Source organism: Triturus cristatus, chromosome 12, assembly GCF_964204655.1.
Source record: "Triturus cristatus chromosome 12, aTriCri1.1, whole genome shotgun sequence".
NCBI lineage: Eukaryota > Metazoa > Chordata > Amphibia > Caudata > Salamandridae > Triturus > Triturus cristatus.
Genome location: NC_140595.1, coordinates 753,478,565 through 753,501,191, shown reverse-complemented (window position 1 = coordinate 753,501,191; position 22,627 = coordinate 753,478,565). Strand labels below are relative to the sequence as shown.

General features: G+C 42.9%; 1 protein-coding gene across 1 annotated transcript; it reads left to right on the top strand.

The window, feature by feature from the left end:
* Window positions 1–1,212: 1,212 nt before the first annotated feature.
* On the top strand, window positions 1,213–21,409 carry LOC146782706 (extracellular calcium-sensing receptor-like). Its single transcript, XM_085637195.1, has 6 exons — window positions 1,213–1,470; window positions 12,528–13,346; window positions 15,212–15,439; window positions 18,111–18,136; window positions 20,754–20,877; window positions 21,212–21,409. The coding sequence occupies exons 1-6, from the start codon at window positions 1,213–1,215 to the stop codon at window positions 21,407–21,409; spliced, it is 1,653 nt and encodes a 550-aa protein (XP_085493321.1).
* The last annotated feature ends 1,218 nt before the right edge of the window (window positions 21,410–22,627 follow it).

Below are 22,627 nucleotides of genomic sequence, written 5' to 3'. Positions count from 1 at the left end.
CTGTGGATGGCAAAGTTGGTGATGCATTCCACAGGTGGTATTTAACTTCCAGGCTGTGGATGCATTTTGCACACCATGTACTAGGAATTTATAGGCAATACAATTGTGTCAATTAGGAATAAACCAGATTAACAATGTTTAAAGGGAGATCACAGGCAATTTAGTTCTGTTTAACAGGGGTACAAAGTTCACAAACCAGCAAAACTAGGGCATAGAAAAAGCAGATAAATCTGGAGTAACCATGCAGAAAGGGCAGATTTCCCACAGTCATAATGTGGCCAACAAGGAGCACTGAGAAGAGAGCTCAGTGGGCAACCATAGTGATAAAACACCACCTGAATGACAAGGAAATCCACTCATGAATTTGGTTGAAAGTTTAAGGACCACAACCCCATGGCCCTCTTCCCTGGAACAAACAGGAAAGACACTGTGTGAGGAATATGCTTTCTGTACTGCATTTTTTACAAAATGGAAACATACCATGAGATATAGTGACCAACTCATTTAGGGTCATTGTAGACACTGTTTCCAGTTCTGTAATTATGTGTGACAAGCAAGTATATTGCGTGCATTGTGGTCTTGTTTTGCTTCCATTGAACTACTTGGATTAACACACCTGAAATCAATGTTTTTAGGTTAAAGGTTCAGGGCTAGAGACAGTGTTAGGGATGACCTGGAATGAAGTGGTAGCCCTAGCATAGGATGACATAACCTTAGGATGACTATATTATTCTTAAGCTTTCCCAGTGCTCCCAATAAGAAATCCTATTAAGGGTCATCTAAAGACATTTGAAGGTTTGTTACAAATTCTATGAACTGCTTGTGGAAACCCAATGAAGTCCTAATTTGTAATAGTGAGTATAGTGGACCACTTGCATTACAGCTGCAAATCAGCTCTATAAGCAGAAATGTATGCATGCAGGAATTGGAATAAAATGGTGCTCAGCAAACCAATGTCAAAGATGATCAACTCAACTTTGGTAATCATCCATCCATATGCTGTGATATATTATTTATGCTATACATTAAGAAGGATCTTTTGATCTTAAGGAAATCCATTGCATTATATCAGTTGAAGAGAAAACAAATTAGTGAAAAAAGCTCTGTTTAACAGCATTCTAAATCTATCAGCAAGCTCAGTTTCTGTGTGCTCATGTATTTTCTACTGTTTGTCTTAGGTTTGTCTATCAGCATTTGCAGTGGCTCCAAGCCATGGTGTTTGCCATTGATGAGATCAACATGAATCCCAACTTTTTGTCTAACGTCACCTTGGGCTTCCACATCTATGACTCCTGTGTAATGCTGCGACGCTCACTGGAAGGAGCTCTGTGGATCCTTTCAGGGAAAGATGAATTGGTAGTGAACTACCGGTGTCAGAATAAGCCACTGTTGTCTGGGATTGTGGGGGAAGCCAGCTCAACACTCTCCATTGTTCTGGCAAGATTGTTGGGCCTGTACAGATACCCACTGGTAGGTGATTCCATATATGGGAGACAAAATGCAGCTGTTGGTTATTTGTAGGTGAAGGCATGTCAGCATTCAAAATGTTTTGTTTTATCTCTTCCCACCAGCACAGTAAAATAAAAAGAGATAATCTTTTTTAGTGAGGAAATAGGACATTAAATTTAAGGTTTCTGACCTGTGGCTGTGAACACATTTAATTTGCCAAAGGCTCTTTCAAAGTGAAAAAGAAATATTTGGGCATATATACAAGGAGATTGAACCACTGGAACATCACTTTTACTGATGTTTCAGTGGCGCAATGACCTGCATCATATTTATGAAGTGACGTTAAACCGCTTAACACCGCTTTGCAAATATGTTACCCTTTCACACAGATATCTGAATGAAAGGGGCGTGCAATAGGTGTTTCTGTGGGTGTTGCACTGCAACACTCATAGCTTTTTGACACTGCCCCAGATTTACAAGGATGAGTAAATCTGAGGCTGTGCCAAAAACTACCTCCATGAAAAAGCAGGTCTTAGATTGGTGCAACAAGGAGAAATACTTTACTTCTCCTCGTTTCTGCTCTTTCTATGTGTTTTGCATTCTGCAGAACACCTAGAAAGAGCAAAATGCCTTTAGAGATTGTTTATGTGCAAGAAAGTGTCCCTTCTGGTGCATAAACAATCATTCCATATGGTGCAAGTGTGCCTGTGTTGCAGGAAATCATTGCAGGCACCCTTGCACTATGGTGCAAGGGTGTCTGTGTTGGTGCTATGCAGCTTCTTAATATGGTTCAAAAGACACACAATTGATGTACGGAATGCAGAACAAATCAAAACATTCACCCCAGTCAAGAGATCTGGGTTAAATCCATAATTCTTTTGCTCACCATGCCACCCCAGTTTAGACCTGGCCATATGCAACTCAGTCTTGACCCTGTGCCTCATGGGAACAGTCCAGCCCGAACTGCCAAGCCCGGTCCTCCCTGGACCGGAAACAAGCATCCTAGCCAGGATAGCTTGATTCCAGTGGCATGGAGAGCACGGGACCCACGTCTGGGCATACCCTTCCCACTCGGGGTGACAAATGCAAAAACAACAGTTGATGGACAGAATGCAGAACAATGTCATGCATTCACCCCAGTACAGAGATCTGGGCCTAAATCCATCGTTTTTTTGCTCACCATGCCGTTCCAGTTTGAGCCCAGCCATATGCAAATCAGTCTTGATCCTGTGCCTCATGGGAACAGTTCAGCCGGAACTGCCAAGCCAGGTCCTCCCTGGACTGGAAACAAGCATCCTAGCCAGGATAGCTTGATTCCAGTGGCATGGAGAGCACGGGACCCACGTCTGGGCATACCCTTCCCACTCGGGGTGATAAATGCAAAAACAACAGTTGATGGACACAGTGCAGAATAAAGAACCCATTGCTGTAAATTAAAAGGATATTGCAAGTTGCAGAGGAGTTCCACAACTATTTAGGGGTTATGGGACTTTACCCTAATCATGTATGCAGGGGGTACTTTATTCCCTATAATACATGGCTGCACATCACGTTTCCTAAAAAATACTTAAATCCTTGGTGTGCAGCTCTTTTTTTATAGGAAAGAGAGAGCATGTTTGCAAACATAAAGAATACAAATAAAATATATAGTGTAAAATAAACACATCAAAAAAGCTGTTAGATATGTGTTGCAAAATGAAATTAGAATCAATTTAATTGTCAGTTTTTTGTTAGACCTGTCAGTCTTAGTGTGGTCTTCCCCCAAACTTTTTGCCTTCTTCCTCCCCTTTTTCTGAGCTTGTTTTTGCTTGGCTTAGGACTATGAGCACTTTACAACTGCCCTAAAACATGGTAATAGTGGTTCATCGCAAACACAACAAGATGATGGACAGAGTGCTGAAACTTTTGAAACACTTACCCCCTGTCAAGGGATCTGGATTATATCCATCTTTCTTTTGCTCTCTATGTCACCCCAATTCGTACCCCGCCATATTCAACTCATTCTTGACCCTACTCCTCATGTGAACAGTCCAGCCCGAACTGCCAGGACAGGTCCTCACCGTACCGGAAACAAGCATCCTATGTCCAGTTTCGGGGTATCACTCCTCATCAGCCAGGCTAGCTTGAATTCAGTGGCAGAGCGAGCAAGAGACGTGGATCTGGCACACCCTTGGTCACTCAGGGCGAACATGACAAATACAACAAGATGATGGATGGAGTACTGAAACTTTTCAAACATTCACCCTCAGTCATGAAGGACGAGGTGCTCTAGGGCCACGCAGGTACTTACGACCACCTGCTATGCCTTCCCAAAATGAAGAGTCAATCAGACAGTAGAGAATGAAAACTCACGTTATTATATGTTCTCTGCAGATGAGCCCTGTCAGACCTGAGATGGATGCCGAGGAACTGGCTACCTAACATTCGCTAATAGATGATAAATCCTTCAGGAGACTTCGGCCACGCCTCTAATGGAAAAGTACCGGCCTGAGCCAGACACGAACAAAGAAGGCACATGGGATAACACCTACCAGAGAGGAATACTATCAGCAGCCCAAGGCCATTGTTCTGAGTCTCGACGTCTCCTAATAAGGGAACAACACTAAATGTATACAATGGAATGCACAGCAAAATAATTATACTGTTAGCAAGTCAAGTTGCAGCCTTGAAAATGAACAGAAAATATTACGAAATGCATGTTCTGCTGAGGCAAGCGATTCTGAACTCTAAGGCATAACATGAGCATGACACGGGCAGTCTTATAAGAGTTGCGAAATACAAAATGGAGTCACACTGGCTAATGGGGCCTGCATACTGCGAGAGATACTTGATGGGCTACTGGATGCAAGCATCAATACATGTAATTTAGCCACACACTGATAATCTAAAACAGCACGGCAGAGGCATCATAGGAAACGGAATTTTAAATCCAGCAGTCAAGAGATCAGGGTTCAATCCATCATTCTTTTTGCACACTATGCCACCCAAGTTAGGACCCAGCCATATGCAAATCAATCTTGACCCTGCTCCTCATGGGACAGTCCAGTCCAAAGATTTAGGACTCCGTCCATCATCTTATAGGCTTTGCTATGTTCACCCTAAGTGGCCATCATATGCTCAGATGTGAGTCCCTTGCTCACTTTGACATTGGATTCAAGCTAGCCTGGCTAATGAGGGGTGATACGCTGTAACGTGCCACTACGCAGTCAGACTTAAAACCAAGGCAGTGTGTAAAGCATTTAAGCAGAGAATATTCAAGAGAAAAAGACATGCACAACAAAATAAAACTTCACAACTGCTTTTACAAATAAGAGAAAACGTTTATGAGTGAAGTACGACCAATAGGTCATCGGAGCCTTTTCATGACAATGCTGAAACCTAATCTGGCATAGGGGAACTGACTGTCACATACCTTTTTTTCATTAGACCCTGTTGAGACTCTTCAGGAAAGGTTTTCAAACATTTCTAAACTTTGGATTTCAGAACCTCAGGGGACGGCAATCAGAGTGTTAGGCTGAGGCCAATAGCAAAGTCTAGTCTAGATCCAGTTACTACTGGTCAGCTTGGTAATTCCAGGAAAAGGCCTCTTACGGCTTGTTGTGTCCCTGTACCCACACAGTTGGCCAGCCAACTGATTCTTTGAGTACACTTCTTTGTCATGGGTACAAGTGGAAGCAGGTTCAAACCTTTAGAGTGCCTATCGTGTAACACATAGCAGGTCCAGTTCTCTTATGAGCTTCTGTAGGTACAGAAAATATTTTGAATGCTGGGTGTGTGGCTAACTTTGTAGTGTTCACCATCCATTCAGTGGGGGACAGCCTACAACATTCCAAGTCCTCTGACCACTGAAGTAAATGTTCCTAGGCTCTGAACTAGCCACTTTTTCAGTAGTTCCTCATTGCCTACCACACACAGCCCCAGAATGACTAAGATAACCAAAGTTTTCAGCCACAAAGGGCTGGGAATATGTGCAGATCTGTCATATGGAAATCATCATTGTCCTCCCACATCTAACACTAATACCCACTTTGAAGCGCCCTCTGGGCCCACAACAAACCAAGAGACAGACATCTAGTGAAACAGAGAAGGATCTCTCGGTGACCAGATAGGAGATACACAATAATTGTTACCAGCTTCTGTTTGATCTCTTTTAAAAGCAAAAATGTTTTAAATGTTTTACATGGCCTCAGACAGATATGGCAGGCACAGTTTGACATGGTTGTGCTGACAGGATGCCCTCAGCCTTTACCCTGAATAATCTGCTGAGCTCAGAGGACTCATCCTCTGCCCATTCAGGTTGACCTGTCAACCAAACTGACATATTGTGTAGCTCCTAGGAGAAAATTCACACCTTGGTCATTCAGGCCAATAGCTAGCTGACCTCCTGTCAGAGGCTAATACCAACTCCTGAAGCCTTAGGCAAGGAAAGGATAACTTTATAAAATGTACTTTCCTTTAATATTTATTCAAAACCTGACTTCACCATTGAATTTGATTTTTTAATAACTATTACAAATAGTGGTTTCTTTATTTTTAAATTGATCCCATTCTGGAGATAGCAGTATACCATTTTAGTGTCCACTCTATATAGGACAGCCAGGTCTCCCACATTGAAAATAGAATTGAGGGCCTTATCACAGTAGGGGCCTGGTAACATTCATTTTCTGTATGTCTCACTTTTAAATATCATGTAGCCTGCCTTGTGGTTTCAAGGCCTACAAATGCATGACTTCCTAGTATTTAAAACGGTGGTCTTAACTTGTAATTATGAATGTGGCATATTGATAGAATTTCATGGAGCATGTGCAACGTAAAATTCCCCAAAATATTACAATGACAACAATGTAATTCAAATTTTGCCCATACCTACATTTTACACATGGTACTGGTAATGTTTTATTTTTATATTACATATTTATTGGGCCTTCTTTAGAAACAGATTTGTTTTTTCCATACACTAAGTAAAATAGTGGACTATTCTTATGTCTCTGATAACCTGGAGAGAAAAAAGATTCATTATGGAGTGTAGCAGTGTTATATAAGGAAAGACATATTTTGTTTTGCTAAAAACACATCTTTGTAGAGGTGAGCAAATTTGTAATCTGCTCTCTGCAAGTTGCAGATAAAAATCATTTCTGGGGCATGGCCAAGACATGCATGGAGTTAGCTCGGATCCAGTGGCCGTGCCCTGTGCAGAAAGTAATACTAAGACCTCCCTGATAGGGAAAAGGTTGGTTGTGGGTCTGAAGCAAAGAAGGGGCCCGTGCAGACTGCAACCCCAATATCGCCCTGGGCTGGAGAGCGACCACAGAGCAACTCGACAAAGGAGATCAGGCATGCCCCACAGTGCGGCCATACACCTAAACTTAGAGAGGCTGCTGCGGAACTGCAGGGCCAGCCCTGGGATTATTACTCACTGCCTTGAAACACAGAAACAATGCACCCCCCTGCAAGAGGAAAACTTAGGGGGGTTTGAAAAGCCCCACGTTTGGCAGGAGCAGAGCGGCTTGAAAATAGTGAAAGGCAGTCCGGCCCTCTCCTGGAAGGAGGACGTGCATCATGTCTCAAGCTGCAGCCTGCATACATCGGTAAGCTGGAAGTCCTGGGGGAGATCTTTAGATTTGAGAGTGCTGCATATTGACAGGTGACACATGGTCGATGAGAGGAGCCTCAAGACAACAAGTAAAACATTGGGCCTACTCAGGGGCTGAAGAGTCAGAGACCCTCACAATGGAGTATGTGAGGGATGGCTTCTGACTGCATAGAAGGGACTTTTTGGATGGATCCTAGACATGGTATCCTGGCAATAGGAGGCAGAGTAGGCCGGTGCCCCTCAAAGTCAGACTGTTACTGATTGAGGAGATCAGTTTGGAGGAGGGCAAGTGTGTCCCCCAACTGCAGCACCTGACACCAAGTAGAATTGACTGGCAGTGACAGCCAGGATCAACTTTGGAGAACCAACGTAGGAACGAGGTCCAGGCAGGGGTGCTTGTGCCCATAACTCCACACTGTGACAGGGGGAAGAGGAGGGGGCTAGTCTACTTTTGACCCCCCTCCCTCCCACTGGATGAGAGACTAGTGGATCATGGTCTCTCACTGACATCCTTCAATACAGCTGTGGTGCCTTTTGGAGGCGAACCCCACTCCATCCTATGGTGCATTGAGTGCTGGAGGGGGAGGATGGAGGTAGAGGATTCCTCCATATGGTGCCAACTATTCCCTGTCTGGGGCTGGTGACATTTGGTGCATGGGCAAATCAGAGAGGATGAAGCTCTGCAGTGGTGCTTGAGTAGGAGAGGCCACTCACAGTGGTGGCTGTGGACTGCTACCTTGTTGACAGACCTTAGCTAAGGGGACCAGCAACTGGGTGTGCTCATGCCTGGGGTCTGCCTGTGAAGGCGGTGCCTGGGTTGACAGTTCAATCCTGCAGACAACCGGTACTCTACAAGGTACAGCTGGTGGTGGTTACCCCAGTATTGGATACCAGTCAGCGAAACCAGGAAGGTGCCTATATATACAACAGGACCCTGCCAGACAGGAAGACCATTGTGAGGCCTAAAGGGGACAAGACCCCCAGCTGGATACTCCACACCATATGGGGGATTAAATAGCACCACAGAATGGCTTACTAGACTGCAACCTGGAGTCCTGCATGCCTAGTATTTTAGCAATGATCAAAGACACGTAGATAGCCCTTAAACTTAAAATAGACACAGTGACCCAGAATGTGAATCTCGGGGCTGGGCACAGGAAGTTGGAAGTTGGTTGACCGTGTGGCAGGGACGGGATCCAAGCTAGCTCTGACGCAGCTGACAGTGACCAAGTGGTCTGCATGGCTACATCGGATGGAGCAGGAGATGGTCCGTCTACAGGAGCAGTTGTAGGATGCATAAAGCCACTCAACCACCAATAATATTCGACTGGCACACCTTCTTAGCAAATTGGAGGGGTACCGCGCCTTGGTAATGGATGCGGTCAAATTGGACCACATAGCAAAAGCAAAACACCTCTACGAAGTTGGGGATAAGGCAGAGAAACTGTTGGCATGGCTCAACAGGAGAGGCCAGGGAGGACATCATGTACCGGATATTTGAAGGCCTGATGGAAATCTAGTGGTAGGCTCTGAGGCTGTTGCAGAGACAATGGCGGCATACCTTTCTATAGAAGCCAGGCAAGATCAACTGACGAGGATATGCATGGACTGCCCCATCCACAGCTGGGTCATAAAGGGTTGCTGGAGCGGGACCTGACTGTTGAAGAGGTGCAGTGAGTATTGACCCAGCTTCAATGATGGTACAGCGAGTATTGACCCAGCTGCAATCCAGGAAAGCGCAGGGGCCCCAATGAGCTGCCTGCAGAATTCTTTAGGGAATTAGCATTTGTAGTGACCACACACCTACCGAAGATGTACATGGAGGCCTTTGAATGGGGTGAGAACATCAGGGTCATTAATCTGTCAATGATCATACTTATACCAAATCCCAGGAAACCAGTGGAGTGATGGGATTCATATCGGCTGATATCGTTACTTAACTCGTGTGCTAAGGTATTATCCAAAGCACTGGCAACTCGCCTGCGGGGAGTGATCCTAGAACTGGTCCATCCCAACCAGAATGGTTTTATGCCCTATAGGCTAACTAGACTTAATCTCTGCCCCCTGCATTACAATGTAGCTGTGGCAGCGGCGTACCTGTTGGCGGTTGTGTCTTTGGACACCAAAAAGGCTTTTGACTCAGTAGAGTGGCCATTTCTTTTCACAATTATGAAGAAAACAACCACTGGGCCCAAGAACTTGAAATAGGTCGAATTTCGCGATGAGACACCCAAGGCCCGAGTCAAGGTAAATGGAGTCCTTTCCAAGGAGTTTCCAATAGGCAGGGGCACCAGGCAGGGCTGCCACCTGAGGCTGATGCTGGAACTAGATTAGAGTGGAAGCACAGGTTTGGGGCTGGCGGGACTAGTGGGAAGAGAGGATCTTGCTATATGCCTATGATGTTGTCTTGTATCTGGCAGAGCCGGAGTTGTCAGTGGCCTGGGTGGAAGCGATCTTTAGAGTATATGTGGAATCTTTCAGATAGGATATTAACTCGAGAAATCACTCATATTCCCCATGTGGACATGGGAAGCCCGGGGCCCTCTGCCCATACGTCTCAGAGTGGGGCGGGACTTTTTTAGCTACCTGGGTGTATGGATATCGAGAGATTTGCCGACTCACTATGCGAATAACCTGGCAGCGTTATTGAGTAGATTGGAGGGGGATGTCTCGTCTTGGAAGGAGCTCACATTGTCATTGATGAGTAGAGTGGAATGCTTTAAAATTATTTTTCTCCCCAGACTCACATACATTTTGAGGGTGTGTGTAGACCTCACTGTGGGTGAATGGACTGCTGCGTGTGGAGCTCCACACCCTCCACAAATAAACTCACAATGATGGAATAGACCTGCCGGACATTCGCAAATATTATGGAAGTTAGTATAGTGAACGAGTGGGCATATGTGGCATGGGAGGACTCAGCCTACTGACATAACAAAGAAGCCTTGGATACCTGGGGTTATCTTCACATTCTATATGATGCAAAGTTAACCCACATGATCTTGTGGCATCCAGAACGGTATGCATGGTTTGGGGAACTCTCCAGAATGAAATGGGATGTGAAAAGAGTTTGATGCCCAAGACCCCACTGTGCTGTGCACAAGATTGGATGTCTTTTCAACTCTACAGGGATATAGGAAATGGGACCTCATCTCCCTCACTACATGACAGGATGGCTGGGACGCAAATGGTATGGTGCTATTTGCTCACCGCAAGGAGGTGTATGACATATTGCACAAATTTTGTTTGAAATACTATCAGTTCAAATAGAATTCTCTGCGGGAGAGAATTACCCAGAGGAGAAAACAATGGAGGAGCAACCCCTGGAGGGTCGGCTCCTGGATGGCCATTTCCCTCATATATAAAAGGCTCATGAACAATACACAGGGAGTGCTAACGATCCTAAGGGCACACTGGCAGATACATTTGGGGGAGTTAGAAAATAATGAATGACAGGAAGCATTGCAGCTACATAGGGAAGTGGCCATGCTGGTGAGGTTCCATCTGGTCCAGTTTAAGATCCTCCACAGGATATACTATACAAGGACACTCCTGCATAGGATTGGTAGAGCGGCAGATGAGGCATGACTGCAGGATTATGATCAGAGGAGGTCCTTCTTACATATGTTGTGGGAGTGCCCCAAGATATGCATGTGCTGGGAGATTATAAGAGTGCGTCTAGACAAAGCTATTAGAGTGCCTATGGAGAGCCGGGCCCCATTGATAGTAATGGGGGTGTAGTAATGGGGGTGTGGGAAACCTCAAATCTTATTTCTTATTTGAGGATTCTGGGGATCCTGGGGTTTCTATTAGTGAAAAGAGAAATTGTGTGTAATGAGCCCACGAATACAAGATAGGCTTCTGAAATATTTACTGGTGGATACATTATGTCATATGAATTTATTTTTGCCCATTAATTCGAGCTTGGTTTGGCATGTCACAGACTCTTGATATAACTGCAGGAAACTGTAACCCCCCACAATCTTTTATTCCTTGTAGAAAACAATACAGCTTCAACTGTTTAAGTCACAAGCTTGCTTGCAGCTCTCACATTTGAAGCAGTTTTCACTAGATTCCAAAATGCCTTGGCAGTACCGACTTACAACAAAGGGTCATATTTTTTTATTAATGTCTACTAAACATACATTGCCTGGTAAATATTTACATACATCAGTTAGTATTTAAACATCTTAAGCAGTTTAGCACATTAAGGTCCACATTTTCTTTTCTTTCACACAACGCAAAGCAGCAACGGAAGTTGCTGCACTGCATTGCTTGAAAGGAAGTGAACAGAAATGTGCCACATCTATTATGATATGGCTCAATTCTTCTCTCTCCTTGCATGGCACACTGTGTTGTGCCTAGCGCTAGCACAGTCCCCTTTGCACCATAGTACAAGGCTGCCTGCATTTAGGGCAGGATTGTTTATGTTGAGGAATGGATACCAGGCGCGGCAGCCACAGGTAAGAGCGGAGGGGTGGGCGGGAGCAGGGCAGGGGGGAAGTCAACAGCTGATGGGATAGGTAATATTAAATACAAAATAAATAAAACCACTTACCTTGTGCTTGTCGCATCGCTGACTCCTAAAGCCTGGCTTGACTTGCCCCTGGACATCAGAGCCTCCTCATCGGTTCTATATTTCTGCAAGAAACTGAAAACCTATCTCTTCACCTAACCCCAACCCTGGCTCAACCCCAACAGCTCCTGCATGAGCTCCAGGATACCGTCTTGGGTGAGTTGTGCTCTGTACGAACACACATATAACATAAAATACACAAACTTAGAGTCACATTTGCCATTAGAATGACGAGGAACTGTACACCAAAAATATGTAACTTTGGCTTCCTATTTAAGCAATTGCCCTGTTTCTGAATTTTATAGGAGAGATTTTATTTAGATTTTATAGAGCCAGTTGCTGATTGCAGCTTTCAAACCAGAAGCCTGGATAAATAGGCTTTACTTACACTCCATTTCATAAACTGAAAGCTTGATCTGGAACTTAAGAACACATGAGGGTATAATGAGAACTGAACGTCATTGCTAAAAGAATGACCACAGATTGAAGGGTACTCTTCTGTGGTGCTATTTGTAATTTTAGGGGAACATCTGTCAATTGTTGGGACATCTGATTTGGTGTTTTGGCTTGATGTTTAAGATCCAGGGAGAACCTTTTCAAAACCCTACTGATAACAGCGGGTGCTATTTGTCAGCTACGCATCAAACATTACAGCAATTGTTGGTGAATACCTCTGATGCTGACAGCCTAAAATTAGAAGTAGAAAATAAAACCCCCTCTATAATACTTTTTTAAATATATCTAACTTTAGAGAAAGCACAGGGGGTATCTACTGACATTCTAAATAACCACATTAAAGCCCTTTCAATCTCAATCAAAGAACGGCCCTCAAGCATACACAACAAGATAAGTCGCTGTAACAAATTTGTGACAAGAATCTATGATGTAATGGTTCTACTTTTTTACCAGGTCAGCTATTTTTCATCAAGTCCAGTGCTGAGTGACAGGTCACAGTTCCCTTCCTTTTTCCGGACCATCCCGAATGATGAATTTCAGTCACGTGGGTTGGCTCAGTTGGTGATGTACTTTGGTTGGTCCTGGGTTGGCCTCCTGGCTGAAGACAGTGACTATGGACAGTATGGCATTCAAATCATGAAAGAGCAGCTTATCCAAGCCGGAGTGTGCATTGCTTTCTCTGAGAACATTCTTACCAGTCAATTGAAAGAGAATGCAATTTACCTTGCCCATTTGATCAAAATGTCATCAGCCAATGCTATTGCCATCTTTTCTCTTGATGAATACCTGCTCCCGGTGCTGGATGAACTCATCTGGCTAAACGTCACGGGGAAGATATGGATTGCCAGCGAAGCTTGGTCAACATCAACCGTTCTCTCCATGGACAAGTACTCAATGATTCTCAAAGGCACCATTGGGTTTGCCATCCATAGTGGAGAAATGCCGGGTTTTAAGGAGTACCTACAGGGTGGCAGCCTCTCAAGGCCTTCAGATGATCTCTTGTTGAGAACGTTTGGGGAACAAGCTTTTAGATGCACATGGCAGGACTTCAATCCCTTTGATAACAAATCTAAAGCTTGCGCAGGGCTCAAGCAAAGAGATGGACTTAACAATGTCTCCCTTGACATCACCGACTGGAGAGTTAGCTATAATGTTTACACTGCAGTGTATGCCATTGCATGGGCCTTGCAGGATCTTTTTTTATGCAGGCCACAGAAAGGCCCGTTTCTCTACGGGTCCTGTGGAAACATCATGGATTTCCAACCATGGCAGGTGAGCACCGAAGAATATGTACCTCTACTAAGAAATTGGCACATGATGCAGATAATACATTAAGGGCCAGATGCATCAAAGGGTTTTGCCCATTCTGTGTCTGTGGGAAAATGTGTTCATGCATATGGCCCTAAATCAAGTAATTTGGAAAACTGTAAATGAATTGAATTTTTCTACTACAAAAAGGGAACATTTTAGGAGAATGCAGTTTTCCACAAAGTGGATCATTTATTGTACCCGTGGATAAAACCAAACATAATATTGAGCAAAATGTTTTAGCGGCCTAAAAATGATGCTCGAAATTAGCTTCATTTAGTGTGGTTTTGCTCCAGCATTGTGCAATGGGATTTTCAGCTTTGGCGGGAGCCTGTTAGATAATAGATATACAAATTTTTGCGGATTTGAATATTTCCTTGTTGGGCTATTTGAGTTATATCGCGGAAGTGGTCGCAGATTGAGATGGCAAACTAATATTTATCTTGAGGTTTGTTGCTAGACCTATATTTAAAAATCATAGGGCCTGATTCACAGAACTAACTTAAGACAACATCCTAAACTTACTACCATTTTTGTATTCACAGAAGGCACTTACTCAGTTTGGTATTCACAGAAGACACTTACTCACTTCGGTATTCACAGAAGTTAGGAGTCCTAACTTTAGGAGTCCTAAATGCCTTTTGTGAATACCGAAAGTCTTAAAATTAGGATTTTTCTCAGTTTAGGAGTCCTAATGTTAGGAGTCCTAACTATACTACTACTAAAGTGAGAAAAATCCTAATTTTAAGAATTTTGGTATTCACAGAAGGCATTTAGGAGTCCTAAAGTTAGGACTCCCAAGTTCTGTGAATACCGAAATGAGTAAGTGCCTTCTGTGAATACCAAAATGGTAGTAAGTTTAGGATTTTGTCTCAAGTTAGTTCTGTGAATAGGGCCCATAGAAACTTACAATATCTCCCAGTTTTGTGGTTGAAAAAATTATCTTCTTTATGTTATGTTAAATTATGTTGATTTGTAGACTGCTAATCACTAGCGCGTGTATCCAGGTTTTTAAGCAGGAGTTTAGGGGTGTTTTTCCCCTTTGGTTATTCAAAGAGCCTGGCCTTCAACTTCTTGTGGAACTCAATAAGTGAGGTAGAGGCTCTGATGTGTTGTGGGAAGTTGTTCCATGTTTTGGGTGCTATGAAGGAGAATGAAGAGTGTGTGTGAGTTAGAGTGAGGCTGAGCCTAGATGTTTGGCAGGCTGGTGAAAGTGAATGCAGCTGTGCAGGTATGCTGGCCCAGCTTTGTACAAGGCTTGGTGTGTGTGTATTAGGCGTTTAAACTGACTGCATTTGTGAATGGGGAGCGAATGGAGCTCTCTGACTGAGGTGTCCCTGCAGCGTGGGAGGGTGTGGGTGAGTCTTGCGTGTCGTCTGGATGGTTGGAGTATGTGTGTGAGCTGCTTGGAAAGCCTGGTGTAGATTGTGTTGCCCTAGTGTGGGTCCTTGGATGCCAATTTTGTGGAGTCTTCTGGTGAGTGTATTGTTGGAAAAACTATCTTTGCTCCTCCATGATAGGTTCCATTGGAAATCAGATACATAATAGGGAAACTTTCATTGATCAAATATCTTTTCATGAAGAGAATATCTGTATTTATTCGTAAAGCTTGATGAAGAACTTTCTGCGTCTAACTATTCATTCTGATAATGGTTGTAATATTTATATTTGTCATCTTTTTTGTACACTCCCTAGACATAAAAAAGCTTGATTTGCTAAAAGCTAATGGGGTGTAGTTACTTTAAGCATTTAAAAACCTGATCGAGCCCAATCCAAGTTCTGAAAGTGAAAGTGGACATGAAAAAAGTAAATGTTTTTTTTTCTGACAGCTCCTCCACTACCTTAAAAATATCAGGATTGAGGATGAAGATGGCTCAAATCATTTCTTTGACAGCAATGGCAATCCTCTGGCTCGGTATGATGTTGTCAACTGGCAGCTGGGCTCTGATGGGACTCTCCAGCATGTGACTGTGGGAAGCTTTGATTCACAGGCTCCTCCTGGAAAGAGCCTTCTCCTCAATGCCAGCGCCATCCTGTGGCCTCTAGGCAGCACGCAGGTAAGATAACCCTGTCGTGGACATCTATAGGTAACTTAATGATTTCTGATATTGATCATGGTATTGCCAACTCAGATAGTTATCTTTCTAAGTTCAATAAACAGAGTACCTTTAAGTACTTTTAAATTTGATAATAGTAATACCTGTTACTTACAGTGTAACATCCGAGGTAACAAATGTTATGTAAAATGTAAATTATTACTTTCAGTTAGGGAGGTTTCATTGGAATAAAAGACACATATGGTTTATCTAAGATCAAGAGAAGGCTTATCCTATCGTTCATACTTTTCATTTCCATCTGTCCTTTGCTTCTTCTCTCCCCCTTCCATGTCTCCTTCATCCCTCCTTTCTTCCTCCATTATCTCTGTCCCTTTCTGTGTCTCTGTGCCCTTTATATTTTCATATCCACACTTCATAGATTTTCCCCTCTCCTTTTCCCAAGGTCTGTTTCTTCTTTCACTTCTCCAGTTATCAGAATAGTCTCATGTGCGCAAGAAACAGAGCGTGTCATTGAACGTGGAGTGAAATTATAGCGATTGCTTTTTACATTCCAGTGCTTTATGTTGATGCTATATATATGTATATATATATCTATTATTGTGGCTGCAAGGTTTCAGTACTGATTTAAACAATATTTTCTAGAAGTAGAAACAGTCATGTAAAATCCTGAGAATTACGGTTGAAGTAAAGTTACTTATGATCACAGAAGTTTGTCAAGTGGTGAACTGGAAAGAGAGATTATGGGGCATATCAGCAAGCAGGCGCTAAAAAATGATCGCCGCTTTTCGTCTCAAATCAGCAAGGTCACATTATCGCGCGAAACCTTGCCTTATCGCCATTTCCCTTAATGCCTATCTTTGCATCTCTAATGAGATGCTAAGTGGGCGTTCCTCCCCAGGATAACGGGAGAAATGTCACTAAGCGACATTTCTCCTATTATCAAGCCTCACGCAAAGCAGCATAGCGACAAGAAAAGTAGCGATAACCTCTGTTATCGCTACTTTCCTTACGCCTGTTTTGAAACTGACTCAGCCATGATATCCTATGGAAGGTGGATATCATGGCTAAGTATGTGAGGCCCTATCAGCAAGCTATCGCCAAAAGTTGTGTGATTATCGCTGGATTTCCAGCGATAATCGCACATTTGGCAGCTTGTGCTCTGAATTTTATCGCTTTGGAGATAAGCGTTGCTAATAGCACGCTATCTCCGCGACAAAATTCAGAGTTGGCCGGCGATAATTATCCTCACGCTAAGAGCGCTGAGCCATAACTATCGCCGGCCCTTGCTGATATGCCCCTATGTTTTTTAACCACTATAGCTAATTGAAGGCAGGTGAAGACCTTGCTGATTCTGAATGAACACAAGCATTATCATTATCCATCCACCCCAGGATCACTGCCTCATGCCCATCAGGAGTTCAACACTTCAAAATGTGTCTATCCTGTGCCGATTCTTCCTGCATGTGTCAGCTCTGTGTGGCACAGCAGATCTGGTCGGGGAAATAAACACTGCCATCATCCCCATGTAGAAATCTCCCTTCACATCTAGGCTATTTTTTGTTTTCAGAAAGAAGTCCTCACGTTGTGGGGCATATTATCAATAACGGCGTTAAACTTATTGCAGCATTAGCGGCAGGAAACTGCCACTAAAGCGGCGATAATGGTCTTGATAATATGCCCTTGAGAATTCCACTAGAAGCCCATGTTCTGGTGTGAACCTGGGCTTCTATGGGAGTTCTCAAGGGCATATTATCAAGCCCATTATTGCCGGTTTAACGGCAGTTTCCTGCCGCTAAAGCAGCGATAATTTTAACGCTGTTCTTGATAATATGCCCCTGTGTGTTTATTTCTGAAAATGAAAACAAAACAAAATGCAGAGCAGGCCACTATGACATGGTGGCCCCTCCAGCTTTCATTTCTGAAATGAACCACGCTGTGGTGGCTAACTATGAGGGTCTGATTATGACTTTAAAGTTACATTCTCACACACTACAAAATCCCTATTATACACAAGAAAGACTACTCACAGCACAGAAAGAGTAGCAAGAACATTGGGCCAAGCACTGCAAAGAAGTCTTACACTGGCCAGTACAAACAAGCAAAGTGGAAGTCCAAGAAGCAGAGACAGATTTGCATGTGAATACAACCCCATTACAGAAAGAAGAAATAGTCACTGTCATCTGATCTCTCAAGAGTGGGAAAGCCCCTGGCCAAGACAACCTGAATGCAAAAATGTTCAAAGTTTCAAGAAACGAGGGAGACCCATGGGTACATAGGGACCTGGGGTATATAATACTTTCAGGAGCCAAGTGTTCCTACGTGGTGAAGAAATATTCTTGGAAACTAAAAATTAGTTTGCTTTTAAAACGATGTATTAATATTCAAAATGACAGAGAAACGTTCATTGATATCCATAATAGTGGGTAGTGAGGCAAGCATGATGTGACAGTGTGACCAGGCAAGCAAGAGTGATAAACGTGACTTAAGACTGTATTGTTTATGTCACAATCTAAATAAAAGCAATACAGCTCACTCAATTTCTAATATTTATTTTGTTAAAAATTGGGTTTCTGGTTGCAGAGGTATGCACCCTGTCCTATCAGAAACCACAATCGCAATCAGGGTAAGTAAGATTCACACTAAAATTTAAACAGTGCTCACCCTCTGACAGCTTGGCACAGATCAGGCAGGTTTAACGTGAGAGGCAATGTGTAAAGTATTTGTGTAGCACAATACACAGTAAATCAATGAAAACGCCACAAAAAGACTCCACACCACTTTAGTTAAATATATATGATTTTTAACAAGACTAAAATGAGAAAGATCCTTTGAGTAGAAGTTGAGATATTAATTTTTAGATATTAAATGTAAAAATAGTGCCTAAAAGCAGTAAGCTCTTATGGGAGTTATCTGGTCATGCTGGACCGGGGCAAAGTCAAGAGTCTGGCTCTGATGCAGCTTGGCCTGCATAGAGCAGCCACGCGAGCTGAATGCTGTACCTTGATCCTGGTTGCAACATCGAGATGCGGGGCACACTTGAGCAATGTGTTGGTGTCAATCCACAAATCAAGGGGATTCGTCTATTTACTTCATACAGTGGTCGTGAAGCACCGGTTACGAAGACGATGGGCCGAGCCGAGAGGCATTGGTTTCGTAGATGATGCACTGGGTTTCTCCATGCAGTCAAGGGAATGCATCGATCTTCCCACACTGCACACGGGTTCTGATGACCTGATTCTTTAAAGTAATGTGCTTTTTCGTTTTCAATGCTTCAATTCTGCTTCTGCAACAGAGTCAATGTGCCGGTTCTGCTAAACGCAGACTGGAGATGCATCAATTTTACTGGAGCAAGCACCTGGTTCCACTTCCAATGGACCAAGCACAGAAGCAGGTTGTGAGACTTTGTTATACCTGAGTCTCAGGGACAGGAGGCAGGCCAACAAGTCCTTGGAGATCACTCCAAATTCAAGGAAAAGTCCAGCTCTCCCTCAGCAGGGTCAGGGAGCAGCAGGCAGCAGGGCAGCACAGAAGAAAAGGAGTTCTTTCAGGGCAATAGTCCTGCATCATGACAGTCCTTGTAGCATCACAACAGTTCTACTCACAGAGGGTCTCTAGAGACCCAGTACGTATAATGCCTTTGAAGTGGGGATGACTTCAAAGAAGGGTCTTAACCTATGAGAGGGGTAGGCCTCACAGTAGTGATAAATGAATAGTGGTGTTTTTCACTAGCAGGACTTGCAAAGCTTAAAAGAACATGTGTGGCCTTTTCCTTACACAGCATTCTGTGCTATGGGCTACCTACGGCCTACCTTAGGGGTGACCTGTGTAATAAAAAAGAGGAGTTTAAGGCTCTGCAAAGGGTTTTAAATACCAAGTTGAAGTTGGGGTCAAACTGCACACACAGGTTGTGTAGTGGGAGGCCTGAGACAGGTTTAAATGACACTTGTGTAGTTGGCAAAATCAGTGCTGCAGGCCCACTAGTAGTTTTTAATTTACAGGTCCTGGGCACACGTCGTGCACTCTATTAGGGATTTGCAGATACATTAAATATCCCAATCGTGGATACACCAAATGTACCCATGGATAGGAGAAAAGCACATGCACTTTCACACTGGACAGCAGGGTTAAAGTGCTCAGAGTCCAAAGGCCAAAAAAAGGAATCAGCAAAAAGAGGAGGTAAGCAGGCAAATCCTATGGTGGTAAACCACCCTAAAGCTAACAGGTCTAACACATATATACAGAAAAGGGATCTTCGTACAATATCGACAGTGTTTCAATCTTTTACACATATTAGGATCAACATCAGAACATTTGAAAATAGGCATCTGAAATGCTGCTTAATACAAAAATAAACATTCATAAAAGACAAAGACAAAAAAGAAGAAGACAAAAATAATAATAAGTTACAAACAAGTTCAAATCAAAAGTCAAGTCCCTAGGAACATATTATCAAGCGTACATATAACAGATTTTATCTAGTAAAGAATAAGCATAACCTATTGAGGTACTAGGAGCTTACCAAAGTGGCATGGTGCAGGAGAATGTCACAGTGCCATTCTCATGGATTCAGTGGCATCCGTGTGTAAAAATAAAAAAGTGTATATAAGCACAGCAAAGATGGCAACAGGACAAGGAGGGAGCACAAAAAAAAGACTGTGTTGTATAGTACCTTAGAAGCCGGTAATGAGAAAAGCCAGGTCGTATGTAGTCCACAGGCCAGCTGTAAAAAACATAAAAAAGGAAATGAGGACCAAGCCCTTGAGGGACAATGCATAATAGTTAAAGATGGCAAAATTGAAGAAACAAAATGATTAACAATACCTATTTTATCCGGGGAATCAAGGAGGTGTGACGCTCAAACAATTCCTATGAATTCCCAACACCGCTTTGGCAGAGGACGCTGGTGGAGCGGGGGCGATCCCAAAAAATCCAAAATCACATCTATAGAGAAGAAGTGCGCTTGCTCCAGGCATGAAGGTGGTTATAAAAGTAGGGCTGTGCTTGCAGAGTCATGAGGGTAGTCAAACTAAAGAGATGGACTAAGGGAAGGTGTCAGTGAATGGGAAAACAACAACGGACAAAGAGGAAAGACTCAAGAAATTTCACAGATTTTGGTAATGTAAAATTCTTGAATTATGTGAATTTCATCTACATAACAATAATTTTGTCCAAGTCAACTAATTAGTTATGGAGAGCATATTCCAATGCACAGATAGAGTGTATTTTGGGCACGTTATTTTGGTTCATTCTGCAAAGAATATTGAATTACTTCTGATTAAGATATGATCTTTGCTCTGATTTTCTTGACCTTCAGGTTCCTCTTTCGGTGTGCAGTCCAAGCTGTCCCCCTGGATTTAGAAAAGTTGCTAGAAGAGGGCAACCTGCTTGCTGCTTCCAGTGTATTCTCTGTCCTCCTGGGGAGATTTCCAACCAAACTGGTATGTGCATCAGAAGATTAGAGGTTGGTCAGTTTCCTTCATCCAAAAGTTTTATTTGATTTAATTTTCACATTTGAGAATGCCAAAACCAGTGCTAAACAAACAACTGGCCAGTTTACAGGACACTAATTCCTTTTGAAAGGCAACGACACCATTACTGTCACTGAACTTGCTTTGAATGATGTAAGACCCTTTCTCTAGATCATCGTGCAGCAACACGTTGGGGGACAGTGTTTATTGTGGGTAACAGTAGTTTACAGTGAGGTTACAAAGGCTTCTGAACTACTGCATTACTCTCTGTCAAGCTCCCTGCTTCTGTATATTTTCTATGCAGGTCTTGGCTGGCTCTATTTCCATTAATCAGAGTAGCTCCTTTTCACCATTCAAGTGTGCCTTCCTTGAAGCAGAGGCAGAAGTTTCATCCTTCGTCTCTAGTCCCAGGCCTGGCCCTAGACTTCGAGGCAGCAGCATGTGCTACTTTCGGTACTTTATCTTCTGCCCTGGTGCTGACGGGCTTCCGTCTGACTTCTAAAACTTGCACATGATACTGGTTGTAGAATACTAATATGTAAAATACACTGGGGGCCTTGGGTGGAGCCCAATGACGTCCCTTTTTACCTTTGAATTTCCTGTCATCAGACAACAAAAGCAGGGCACACATTTACAGTAATGTTTCCAGACTTCTTACATTGGGGAAGGTAGGAGTGATAATTAGGGGCTGGAATTTAGATTGGAGGTAATAGAATAGACACTCAAACTGAGCTTGAGTCTGTTTTGGACGAATCAGTGGTCTGGTTTCAACAGATGGCCAACCTGTTTTAAACATAGTCCCATTATCGGGGAGATTTCTGTAATCAATGATGTGGCAGCCCTGTGTCAGTCACTGTGAAATTACTAAACAGACCTCCAGGAGCTACTGTTCCAAGGATAAGAATGTTATTTTAACTTTAAATGAAACCTAATGAACCTCATCTTCTATATCTTGGAATATGCCTTCAACTGGAAGATCATTCACACGCATATAACACATACCACATACAACATCTAGTCTCAGAACACATTCAGAAAAAAAGTGAATGTATTCAATTATGGGGGAGTGGGCTGAACAGTTTTAAAAAGTACACTGCTCATATCTGAGTAAAATTCCTTCACCAAACATTAAGACTGTCCATATATTTATGAGGGGAGCGTAGTCACTTTTGGTCTAGCCCCAACCGACCATATCCTGAACTCTACAGCTGGACAGCAAAACAACCCGGAGCATCGCCATTGGGATCCACGATATTAAACCACTGTGCGACAAGCACAGGAAATCCATGACATTTATAAAAAGAGCAAGATGACACAGTTATTTTCACATGCAAATAAGAAGAGAACATTATTGCACCTGGGTATGCACTAAAAATGAGAACAGACAGACATTTAGAATTAAATGTGACTGGTCCTCTTGTGAAGAGAATAACAATGAATACAATTATAAAACTTATAGCAAAATTATAAATGTTGACATTTGGTTACTGGCTTAAAACATTTCCCCTTATGAGATTCTAAGAGATTGTGATTAAGCTGTGAACAAATCTGAAATCAGAATTCATCATGTAATACATAATATTAATACATGGTCCTATTCCTAAGGCTTTAAGTTGATTACTGGCTCAGTAGGTCAAATATATATTCGGTTCTGTTGATGTTTTTATCGATATGGAAAGGAGTAATGCTAATTAATATCTTCTTATAGAGTGTAAACCTT

Bases quoted from the DNA above. Each gene is read 5' to 3' on its own strand.
- LOC146782706 (XM_085637195.1), top strand. From the start codon at position 1,213: ATGGTGTTTGCCATTGATGAGATCAACATGAATCCCAACTTTTTGTCT. The intron at 15,440-18,110 runs GTAAGATAACCC...ACCCTCTGACAG, and splicing joins GGCCTCTAGGCAGCACGCAG to CTTGGCACAGATCAGGCAGG. The intron at 20,878-21,211 runs GTATGTGCATCA...TTTTCTATGCAG, and splicing joins GGAGATTTCCAACCAAACTG to GTCTTGGCTGGCTCTATTTC.